General features: G+C 37.9%; 1 protein-coding gene across 2 annotated transcripts in view; it reads left to right on the forward strand.

Annotated features, from left to right (window-relative positions):
- The first annotated feature begins 200 nt into the window (after positions 1 to 200).
- LOC139957315 (pumilio homolog 3-like) overlaps positions 201 to 12835 on the forward strand; it is a 32086-nt gene continuing 19451 nt past the window's right edge. For both annotated transcript variants that reach the window (XR_011789471.1, XM_071955274.1), the window contains exons 1-7: positions 201 to 330; positions 7284 to 7585; positions 9133 to 9253; positions 10694 to 10769; positions 11111 to 11204; positions 11696 to 11808; positions 12046 to 12174. Coding sequence is in view for 1 of the 2 variants with exons in the window: in XM_071955274.1 (XP_071811375.1) it covers positions 7303 to 7585; positions 9133 to 9253; positions 10694 to 10769; positions 11111 to 11204; positions 11696 to 11808; positions 12046 to 12174 (816 nt within the window). In the remaining variant the exon portion in view is untranslated. The remainder of the gene's footprint in view (positions 331 to 7283; positions 7586 to 9132; positions 9254 to 10693; positions 10770 to 11110; positions 11205 to 11695; positions 11809 to 12045; positions 12175 to 12835) is intronic.

Consider the following 12835-nt stretch of genomic DNA (forward strand, 5'->3'; position numbering starts at 1 on the left):
TCGTAGGCCTGAAGTACCAGTACCTTCTTATGCCGTTAGTTCTCATGTCCGAACCGACCAATCTTTCACGAAGTCACTAACACTGTTCTCGAACTGCTACAGAGAAATATCAGTATAGTACCACCCTGGAACACATCACATGACCCTCCATACATGGTACGCGCGCACCCAATTGACATGAATCCTCCAGATTCATTTACCTCGTTGCGTCACCACGTTACTTTGGTTGGTTCAACAGAGTGTCGTAAAATATTGATAAACATATTCCTAGAGAACTTACTAATCAGCACGAGCAACATTCTCTGTCGCGAAGAAGACTCTATTTTGAATGTTAGTATAATAATGAAATGTATCAAAGAATCTTTTGTATGCTGATGTCTTCGAATATTTGAATGTGCATGCCAAAATTAAATTAATTTATTTATCGTCCTCGCTTTGCGTGGTTACCGGTTTCGCTACGTGCAGCGATATGATCGCCCCTTTCGACCGGAAAATTGTCATGTTTTTCTCCTTGCAGCCTATTGAAAGTCAATTTGATCAATTTATCCACATCATACCCGTAGTCGGGTCGGAAGTCACAACTTACATAGCCTATGATGTATTGTAAATATGCCTGGCGTCACGTTAGCCCTATGCTCAGTACTGGCCTAGGCTAAGCCTGTACTGTAGCCTAGCTACGTTATATGAATGAGGCAGTATTGTAAAGTGAAACCCAAGTTAAACACATCATAGGCTTTCATAGCGGCTTCAAACTTCACAGTTATCGAGACTCCATTTGTACACATAATAACCTTTTAAAGCCCTACCTGTGTATGATATCATAAATTAGATTCTTATCTGTGGGTGAAAACTTTCATTTAAATCAAGCACTGCAAGACCCAGTATCAATGGTTCCAGTGCCATTCCGGATGATTCCGCCATATACATACCGCCATACTGTACGTTTCTGCCATGGCAGAAAGGATCTAAACCTGTGGCGGAAAGGTACATTACACAGGAATGTACCGATGAAACTTTCTTTGATTCGCATGGAAGGATAGACTATCTTGAAATGTGACGGTTCTCTGGATAGACTGAATTGTAGTTAAGACAAGCTTGGGGAATAGATACACAGTCTTTAATGTACATGTTGATTGAATAGTTTTAATTGTAAGTGTGTAATCTTGAGTCCATAGACTGTCTTCAGATATATAATAGTTGGTTGAATGAATCAAATTAAGTTAGTTTGACTGTTTATTGAATTGGGGTGATATAATTGGACTAAAGACTAACGCTACAATATTAAAATTAATAAAAGAAACACATATTTTCATTCTTAGAATAAAGTGTTATTAAGTCATAGTGTCTTTGTATCGTACTGTAGAGTAACTTCATAAATTCAGATAGTCCTAGGCCTATTGTACCTTTCTGGAATTTGGCCAAGTAACTTGGACACTGCATCCAAAAAGTAACTTGAAAGTAGCCTAGATACAGTACCGCTTTTAAGTAAATTGGAAGAGATTAGCGCGATTCAGCGCAAAACGCAGCTTAACTGTACTTAACCGCGCTCCAAATAAAGGAACGCGATTTCCCCGCGTTCCAAACAAAGGAACGCGAATTCCCCTCGCTCGCTATTCACCACCGACACAATGGGAGTGAACCGATCGATACAACGCTATTCATAGCGTGGAGGTAGTGTAAACCTATCGCTTGTAACCAACACCCGTTATAAACATCACAATTTTAAACGAAGTTTACCAACTTTGACGGAAAGAAAGTTTTAATCGAGAATAGTTTCGTGTTGAAGGGCAAAACCTTTTAATACGTGTTTATTTTATTCCCCGATATGTTCTGGTAACCAGAAGTAATAAAAAGCAAGAAGGAAACTTCGTGTCTTATCCTTTCGCCGTATTAACGGACCATTTTTGTAGTAACATTAGGCCTCGCGTTTTGTGTTGAGTTTAGGCACATTAGGCCAGTGTACGAGTACGAAGTTCACGACTTCGACTGAAAGTTTTAAACGAGAATACAGTAGTTTCGTGTTGAAGGGCAAAACCTTTTTTATACGTTTTTATTTTATTCCCCAATATGTTATGGTTACCAGAAGTAATAAAAAGCAAGAAGGAAACTTCGTGCCTTATCCTTTCGGGGTAACATATCATTTTAAGTAGTAACATTAGGCCCCGCGTTTTGTGTGAACTTTAGGCACATTAGGCCAGGAAACGTTGCACTGATTTTATTTTATTTTTTATAGAGTTCTGTTCATAGGCTTACGAATGCGAAGGTTGTCACTAACTGAAAGGAGTTGTAAAGAGAATAATTGTAGTTATATCCTGGAAACCAAAATGAAAAAGAATTCTAAGCACAAATGCTTGTTTAAAAAAAAGCAAATTATTATAAAATAAGAATAATCATGCAACATTGTTAAAGCTTAGAAATGCAAACTAAAAAGAAACAAACAGTCTGTATTTTCTGTAAATCTTTTAAAAATTCTAAAAGAAAAGTTAGGCACACATTAGGCTAGGAAGCTTTGCACTCACAAAGCAAATAAATTAATACTATAAAAGAAAACAGTACAACAGTGTCACGCTTAGAGAAGCAAACTAAAAGCAACACACTGTCTATTAGACTAGGAAACATTGCACTTACAAAGGCAACAACATTGAAAAATACAATAAGTAAAATATTAAAATTACCATGCAAGGGATCAAAATTAACATGTAGTTCTTTTTGACTACAGTCTTCAAAGGTTTCACATCAAGAATAATTTAAATATATGATGACAAAAAAAAAGGAAAATGGAATATACCAAAAAATACTGTACTTCAAGATTTGACTGCCATTGCTAAGTATCTCTTAGCATTTCTGTTGGCTGTGTCCATCTTTTTAACGCACTGTCCCCAAACTCTTTTCTGAATGTGAAGTGGTACATGAAACTGCTCCATAATACATTTCCTAATTGCAAATACCCTATCCTTATTAAGTGCATTTTTCTTAATCCCATTAACATTACAATTTAAAAGCTCATATGGTGTAAATATTTTACGCATTAAATATCTGGCAAGACCACATGGATCTCCCTGTTCAGAAAGAGACGACAGCACAACTTCAGGTCTTATTTCTGTTATGACGGAGGATAAGTTTACTTTAAATAGTTGGCAACATTTTGAAGAAATAATAAAGTGTTACTAAGCGTTTTTTGTGTGAATTTTTTATATAAATTACCATTGGTTCCATCAGAATGAAAAGAAAAAAGAACTTCCACCCAACAAATTTGAAGCAGGGCCGGTTAAATTCAAAACATGTTTCTCGTCCGCGCAATTGATGGGCCTCCTTTTTTCCTGATTCCCGAGTTTCTTTTCGGATTACAAGAAATCTAAACTATCCTTAAAAATTATTTTGTAAAGGTTGGAACATATTCCAAACTAGTAGCAGCGCATGAAAAGAAGAAAAATGGCCGCCCGTTTTTTCAGATCTCAGTACGAGAAACATGTATTTTATTTGGATACTATAGAACAGCTTTTGTTCCCTAGCTGTATGTCGATTTTTTATAAAACCTTCATGAAAATTAACAGACTTGTTTGAAAATGGATTTTGAAGCTCAGTCGACAATTTAAGAAATGCTTACCGTTAAATACTGGCGTCAAGCAATACATTTCGAATTTATTCCAATAAAGATCCGCAAAGGATAAAAATGATGATTAGAGCTTACTAAAGAGAAATAGAAACTGCATGTACATGGTCATTTTAAGTATCCAAGTACTAAAGAGATCGAGTTCACCGAAACATCCCTATCGCCTGAGGAAAACCGTCTTTTATAAATTATAGTAGGCCTACCATACAGTACTTTACACAGTGGCGTAGGAAGGTACTTTTGAGTGGGGGGGCTGAAGACTGATGGCCGGCCTGGGGGAGGGGTCTAAGGGGAGGGGGGTCCCCTCCCCTTTGGAATTTTTTTGCATTTTCCAGGTGGCCTCAGATGCAATTTGGTGCAATATAGCACACTTCAACCCACCCACTCCATTTTGTATATAATTTTGCATTTTCACCTGGCCTTAGATGCAATTTGGTGCTCCAAATGAGATTTTTTTCTCATTTGGAAATGAAAAAGGGGTTTTCTGACTTGCAAAGCGGGGGGGGGGCGGAATGATACTTCCGCCCCTCCATATTTTTCACTGGGGGGCTGGCGCCCCCCAGCCCCCCCCCCCGGTTCCTACGCCCTTGACTTTACATTTGAAACAAAAGTTACTTCTACAACACACAGAATTTGTGTGTGTCGCAATAGTTTAAGTTTTAACCGCGCAGTACACTACCATTCATAATTTGCATATTACACCAAAAGTTATAACTTGGCGTCCAGATGGCGGGAAAATGTACAATCATGTACAATTTGTTGTGTCGTTGCCATGGTGCAATGAACTTGGGCAAGTTGCCAAGTTCGAATGTCGATGACCTACTTATGTTCTGTGACCAATGTCAATGGGAATTTTGTGTGTAAAAACTCGGGTTTTCCACGTGCAATATATATAGAAGTTTTACGTAAGCGGAACGAATTCGGGGCGGCTCGTTGATTGTGAGGAAGCACTTATCTAATCATCAATTTTTGTGAAAAATATCGTACGTTTTTTAGAAAATGTACAATCATGTACAATTTGTTGTGTTGTTCCCATGGTGCAATGAACTTGGGCAAGTTGCCAAGTTCGAATGTCGATGACCTACTTATGTTCCGTGACCAATGTCAATGGGAATTCTGTGTGTAAAAACTCGGGTTTTCCACGTGCAATATATATAGAAGTTATACGTAAGCGGAGCGAATTCGGGGCGGCTCGTTGATTGTGAGGAAGCACTTATCTAATCATCAATTTTTGTGAAAAGTATCGTACTTTTTTCAGAAAATATTTTTGACTAGTAATTGGAAACTCAATGTATCAAGAAGTACTGGGGGTAGACCTTATCATTGCATTTTGAGGGAAGTCAGATCTTCAAGTGCAAAATATTGTTTTTTCATTTAAGGTTATCGTGGTTTTCTTGCGAGGTGTATACGGCGTAACTTTTGATGTAGGCTTAGAGGTAGGATCGGCCGATGCATACTAAATGAGAACGTGTCGTTTGAAGTGTTGTTTTGAACAGTGCCCGTGAAGCTGTATACTTTGAGAATTCCAAGGGCAGTGACAACGTGCAATGTCTCAGTGCGGTATACAACTGAGTACCAACTCAGTTCCGTAATGTAACATGTGCGCGAATAGCCCGTATTACTTGCAAGAACATTATACTGTACTGTTCTAGCCCCGAGAAATGATCAATTCGGCTTTCACTTAATCTGCAATTTTTATTGTTCGCAGCAATCGCGGGAATTCTGTTTGCTAACGTTTCACTCATCAAACCAACTGTTTTGCTCCCACTTGAACATTTGTATTGTACGTTGAATTTAAACAGTATAAGATACGTGCTTATACACTATCCCTTCCCTTGGCCGAGTATAAACCCTCGGTCTTCTCTCTACCGGCGACGATCGATATTCTTTTGTTACCGGATTGGAAGGAATTAAGTAGGATTACAGCCATTGACCGTCTGACGGTAACAATGAACTTCACACTTTTAGCTGGCATGAATAGAATTTGGGAAGCCTTCCGACGGAATCTGCGCTCTGATAAACAGTTCCCCGCAATTAACTGCATTTCAATGCGGGTTTTAACAAAAGATAGAGCGCGGTTTAAACGCACAGAGCGCGATTAAGAGCGCGGTTTTCTCATTTACTTAAAAGCGGTACTGTACTTAAGTGGACTCCGATATAGGATACTTTGCATATTCACTGAATATGCATACTGCAATGCTCAATACTTTGATTGGGTTAGTTGGTGTTTTGTACCTAGCAGCCACACAAGGAGTAAAGGTCCCCTGTTATTAAAGCTGCACTGTTTTTATTCAATTCAAAACCGTTTTTTTTTTATTTTAAAATCAGTTCTATGTTTGTACTGTACATGCTGTATATGCAAACTAATTGTCTATGTGACAAACTTTTCTCCCATCCCCAAGGCTCAGATAATTGGGAATGACAATAAGTAAACTTAGTAGATTGTCTTTGAAACCTGTGCTGATATATTTTAGAGGAAGTTCCAAATACTGAGACTGAAAGGCTTCTTTGTTTTCCCTTGTTTAAAGAAATTTACAATGAACCTGACACTTTGGCAAGTGGCTCTTCAAGTCATCATGCCCCAGTGGATAGCCTGCATACTGTAACCCCAACACCAGCATACACTTCATAGTAATACCTACAAACAGGTGAAATTCTGCAATATTAACTCTGAAATTGAGCAACTTCATATTGTGATTCGGTAGAACAATCTTAATGGGGAGTTAACTGTGTGAAACAGTTCACTAGATGCATATATGCAAAATTTCATTAGTATTTTCAATTAGGCTGTGCAGTAATTCCAGGGGCTTGTGGTTTCACATGTGTAGGTTAAGAATCACAACATTATTCATTTAAATTTCCATTCTCAATGTAGAATTATTGCTCAATCCAATTCTGCCATTTCTTGCAAAAAGTTGAAAAACAGACCAGATTTGCCATAAGTTTTCATGAAACAAGTTATGAAAGCACTGTGAAAACTGATTGAATTAATGAAATTATGATTATTCCTTTTCTGAAGCCAAGTTCTTGAGATTTCGTTATGGCCGCTAACCATGTTTGACGAAAATGTGACAATATAACCAACATTATCAATTGTGCACATTAACCAATGCAATAGGCTGATCAGTTGTTAAGTATGTTTAATACACAATGTAAAGTAACTGAATAGAGACTGAATCACACAGACTTTTGTCTACATATGAGAATGGACTTGTCTATGTCAAAATATCTGCAGACAGCTTATCAAATCATTGGAAAATACGACTACTTGAGAACAAATATCCATAATAGGACGGCAGTTAGTGATGTATTTTTTGGAGCCTTCTAACTTCTGTAACCTTCTGTTATCAATAGCTCATCTGACATTGTTCATTAAATACTTCTTTACAAATACAGAAACTTATGCAAATCTCAGTGTTACACCGTGGTAGTCAGCGTTTTGTCAGCCACTCTTATGCACTTGACTGGTATCTTTTGTGATTCAGTTTTTTGCATTTTTTATTAAAGAAGAGATCTGTTTAAAACACCTGTTTCCACGGTTTTAGTTACTGTACGTGACCAGATAACCATGCAGCCTCACCTCAGCTGTGGGGCAACAACACGACCCATTTCCTTACTCAATAGATCAAAGTATGATTGAACTTTACTAGATACACTCTGTACTCCTCAGAGATCCTGAAGATATCATCATGCAAGGAGCTGCAGCAAAAGGATCATCCCAAGGAATCTTGCGGAAATCAACGGGCAAACGTGAAGGAAGGAAATCCCTGACTGGACGTAAATCAGCTAAACTGAAGGCAAGAAAATCAACAAAGACCCCAAGCAAGCAGATTGATAAAATCATGAAAGAAAAGAGAGGAACTTTAACTCCAGATGATACAGAGCCAACAGATAAGGGTCAAGTAATCACAAAAGGAAAATCTTTCCAAAAGAGAGGAATTAAAAGAAAATTTGAAGGTGCCAAGGATAAAGGTAGCACTATCTCACAGAATCAATATTTAATAATGTTATGTGCTGTAGAACTATTGTATTGAACTGTAATTGCCCTGTAGGACTACACTAGATACTGTACATAGTACTGTAATGTCCTGTAGGACTACACTATACTGTACATAGTACTGTAATGTCCTGTAGGACTACACTATACTGTACATAGAACTGTAATGTCCTGTAGGACTACACTATACTATACATAGTACTGTAATGTCCTGTAGGACTACACTATACTGTACATAGTACTGTAATGTCCTGTAGGACTACACTATACTGTACATAGTACTGTAATGTCCTGTAGGACTACACTATACTGTACATAGTACTGTAATGTCCTGTAGGACTACACTATACTGTACATAGAACTGTAATGTCCTGTAGGACTACACTATACTGTACATTGTACTGTAATGTCCTGTAGGACTACACTATACTGTACATACAGTAGTACTGTAATGTCCTGTAGGACTACACTATACTGTACATAGTACTGTAATGTCCTGTAGGACTACACTATACTGTACATACAGTAGTACTGTAATGTCCTGTAGGACTACACTATACTGTACATAGTACTGTAATGTCCTGTAGCCTGTATTACTATACATAGTACTGTAATGTCCTGTAGGACTACTGTATACTGTACATACTGTAATGTCCTGTAGCCTGTATTACTATACATAGTACTGTAATGTCCTGTAGCCTGTATTACTATACATAGTACTGTAATGTCCTGTAGCCTGTATTACTATACATAGTACTGTAATGTCCTGTAGCCTGTATTACTATACATAGTACTGTAATGTCCTGTAGCCTGTATTACTATACATAGTACTGTAATGTAATGTCCTGTAGGACTATTGTATACATACTGTAGAACTGCAATGTCATGTAAAACTACTATATTCATAGCACTGTACAGTAATGTCCTGTAGGACTACTTTATACATGAATGATGGTACTGTAATAAAATGTGCTGCAGGCCTATGGTATACATAGTACTTTAATGTCCTGTACTGTAGGACTACTGTATACCAGAGGATGTATAAAAGCCATATCACACCTGCTGACAACTATAGTTGCAGCTATTCGATGGTTGCTCGCACCATCTTGGTGCACCCAAAACAGTGACTCGGGCAAAGGGCCCCTACATCATACTGTAACATGGTTTCGACGAAAACCTGATTATATCCTCAAAATATCTTTCATTTTCAATATTTCATACATAGAAGCACTTGACGCACCAGATTAGCATGTTCGCAAATGTACAATGTTATGTTAGGCGTGAACTCCCTGAAGTAGAAACATACTGTAGGGCACAAAGCTCAGCCGTCTATATCCATGCAAATAAAGACGGCTAAACAGAAATGTTTCAGCCCCTGGGGGCTGGTACTCCAAATTGGAGGGGCACCAACACTTAATGGAGGGGCACCAATAATTAAAGGAGGTGCACAATACTCATGCTGTTACTTGTGAAGTATTTTGCTTCGTTTATTTAACTGCTGTCCATGTTTTGATTTCAACAGGAGATAAACGACCAGCATTAGAATCAATGAGCTACAAAGAGAGGAAAGGTATTAGAAGAAAAACCAAGAATAATTATGAGATCGCTTCTAATGCAAAGAAGATTTGGGAGCAGGTTAGAGAGTAAGTCATTAATATTCCCGATCATTCTAAGATATATTTCAAAGTAATACAAGAACTTTAAGGATTGTAAATGTTATCATTATATCACAAATAGTATCATTCAACATTACAGGATATCACAGCATATCATACAGACACCTTACCAGACACTCCAGGATATCACATGACACTCCAGGATATCACATGACACTGCACGATATCACATGACACTGCACCATATCACATGACACTGCACGATATCACATGACACTCCAGGTTATCACATCACACTCCAGGATATCACATGACAATATAGGATATCACATGACACTGCACCATATCACATGACACTGCACGATATCACATGACCCTCCAGGATATCACATGACACTCCAGGATATCACATGACAATATAGGATATCACATGACACTCCAGGATATCACATGACACTGCACCATATCACATGACACTGCATGATATCACATGACACTGCACCATATTACATGACACTGCACCATATCACATGACACTGCACGATATCACATGACACTCCAGGATATCATATGACATATAGGATATCCCAGCTTTGTGTGATATTTGATTTGATAATCTGTGATTTTCAGATTTCTTGTTGTAGTTTCTGGATTGGATCACAATGATTTAAATCACTCGATTTTTTTAACAAAACACAAAGGGAGATTTAATCCAATTGTTGTTTCTTTCTGAATGAACAATAGAATCAATCACCTGTATTGACAGGACATACTGGGCAAGTCTTTTTCTAACATGTTTATTAAAAACTAAAGATAGGACCACCAGTTTTATGTGTGGAGTACAGTGTAATACGAAAGCACCGAGTGCACTGTTTTGTGTGGTGTACATTGTAATGTGTAAGCACAGAGTGTACTGTTTTGTGTGTGGTGTAGCGTGTGATATGAAAGCACAGATTGTACTGTCTTGTGTGTGGTGTAGAGTTTAATGCGCAAGCACAGTATACTGTTTTGTGTATGGTGTACAGTGTAATAAATAAGCACACAGTAAATTGTTTGTGTGTGGTGTAGAGGGTAATGCATAAGCACCGAGTTCACTGTTTTGTGTGGTGTAATGTGTAAGCACAGAGTGTAATGTTTTGTGTGTGGTGTACAGTGTAATGTGTAAGCACAGCGTGTACTGTTTTGTGTAAATTTATTAATGTTGCATCAAGTCCTTAAAACAACGGTGACTTTTACATTGTTGAAAAACATTCAGTTTTCATCAATCCAGTAATATTACTGCAGTGTGATACCTGCACTGTGGTTCTCGATATGTTAAGTAATACTTCCAACAGTGTTTTAATATTATTCCTAGACACTAAATTAGGCATTATTCTCTAAACATTCCATTGTACGATAGAAAGGGTTCTTATTTCTACCATAGACATCGGTTTTAAGGGTTTCTATTTTCATCTTCTAACTTTGCAGCTCCAAGTGTCCAGCAGAGAAACGGATTGCTTTGGTATCTGAACTTTGTGAACTTATTAAAAGTCAAGTGCCAGATGTAAGTAGAAACAGATTCTGACTAATGAGTAGGAAAACCATTAGGGTCAAGGGTCAATCTTGGGTAATGTATTTTGAAGCTAGAATCCTAATATGTTGCCTTTGCTAACATTAGAAGAGGTACAGTAAGAACAATCGTAGCTACCCCATGACCCACATCAGCCAGCTACCCCTCCCCCCCTCCCCCGGCCTGATCTCCATGAGGGTCAGCTAGTAATTATTGAGCACAAGTTTTGAAAATACAAACTCATGTGTGATTTTGCATTCTCTGTTCATAAAATTAGTATCTTTCTTTTAGCCTTTTATTACATTCATGAATATTTGTTATTGCCTTCTTTTTAGCTTGTATTTGCCCACGACACAGTGCGTGTGATACAGTGCTGCATACAGTATGGAACAGAAGAACAACGGAAGGCCATATTTGAAGAAATCAGAAGTATAGTTCATTAATATTGCAAGAAATATATAGCTTTTACATTTTTACCTCTTGAGTTAAATGGAAAAGAGTGGAAAAGCAAAAGATCTCTTTTCCAACATTTATATATATTTTCTCTATCAGTGTTCCATCGTTTATAATTTCTCAGTTATTTGTTACATCGTTTATAATTTCTCAGTCTCAGTGTTCCATCATTTTTTAATTTCTCAGTTATTTGTGACTAGTTAGGAGACCACACATATATACATATTGAAACCACAGCACATGGCTCTGTTCCCTGTGATATCAATCATTCCTGTTTGATTACAGTATGTACAACGTTCTATTATATTTAATGCTTTCATTTCGTTGCTGCAGATAAAGTCGTGAAGATGTGCAAATCTAAGTTTGGGAAGCATTCAGTTATCTGTTTCCTGTGTTATTTGTCATTCCTGTTTGATTATTATGTACAACGTTCTATTATATTTAATGCTTTCATTTCGTTGCTGCAGATAAAGTCGTGAAGATGTGCAAATCTAAGTTTGGGAAGCATTCCGTTATCAAGATGTTGCGGTACGGAACTAAAGAGCAAAAACACCACATCATTGCCAGTTTTTACGGAAAGGTAAGAAAATATATTCAGTGCTAAATCTCTTTGGTATAAAATAATAAATTTCTAGTCTGAATCGATCACGATGGAGCTGACCAATTGGTGAATGGATTTATCTTAAAAACTAAATATAGTTGCAGCAGTTATTACTAATGTAGACTAAAGTTTTCCTTACTTTGGTCTATTATTACCATTATTATATATATACTTCTTACATATATATATATTATCTATGATTTGATTTGTTGTTAGGTTTGTCAGCTGGTGAGGAACAAAGATGCAGCAGAGGTCGTGGAGGAGAGCTATAATAACTTTGCTAATGCACAGCAGAGATCTGCTCTGATGGAAGAATTCTATGGACCAAGGTTTGCCATATTTAAGGTACGATACTGACCCTAGTGTCCATTTACCTTACCCATCCACCATCACTTATTAATATACCTCACCCACTCACTAAAGTACCTCACCAACTCTCCCACTAAAGTACCTCAACTGACTTTCCCACTAAAGTACCTCAACCACTCACCTACTCAAGTACCTCACCCACTCACCTACCAAAGGAACTCATGCACTCACCCACTCAAGTACCTCAATCACTCACCCACTAAAGTACCCCACCCACTAAAGTACCCCACCCACTCATCTATTAAAGTATTTCACCCACTCATGCACTAAAGTATCCCACCCACCCACCTATTAAAGTATTTTGCCCACTCATGCACTCAAGTACCTCACCTACTAAAGTAGCCCACCCACTCATCCTCTAAAGCACTTCACCCACTCACTTATAAATATGCCTCACCCACTCACTAAGGTACCTCAGCTGACTTTCCCACTAAAGTACCTAAACCACTCACCTACTCAAGTACCTCACCCACTCACCTACCAAAGAAACTCACCCACTAAAGTACCTCAACTGACTTTCCCACTAAAGTACCTCAACCACTCACCTACTCAAGTACCTCACCCACTCACCTACCAAAGAAACTCACCCACTCACGTACCTCAGTCACTCACCCACTTAAGTACTCCACCCACTAAA

The sequence above is a fragment of the Apostichopus japonicus genome, chromosome 2 (assembly GCF_037975245.1).
Source record: "Apostichopus japonicus isolate 1M-3 chromosome 2, ASM3797524v1, whole genome shotgun sequence".
Classification (NCBI taxonomy): domain Eukaryota; kingdom Metazoa; phylum Echinodermata; class Holothuroidea; order Aspidochirotida; family Stichopodidae; genus Apostichopus; species Apostichopus japonicus.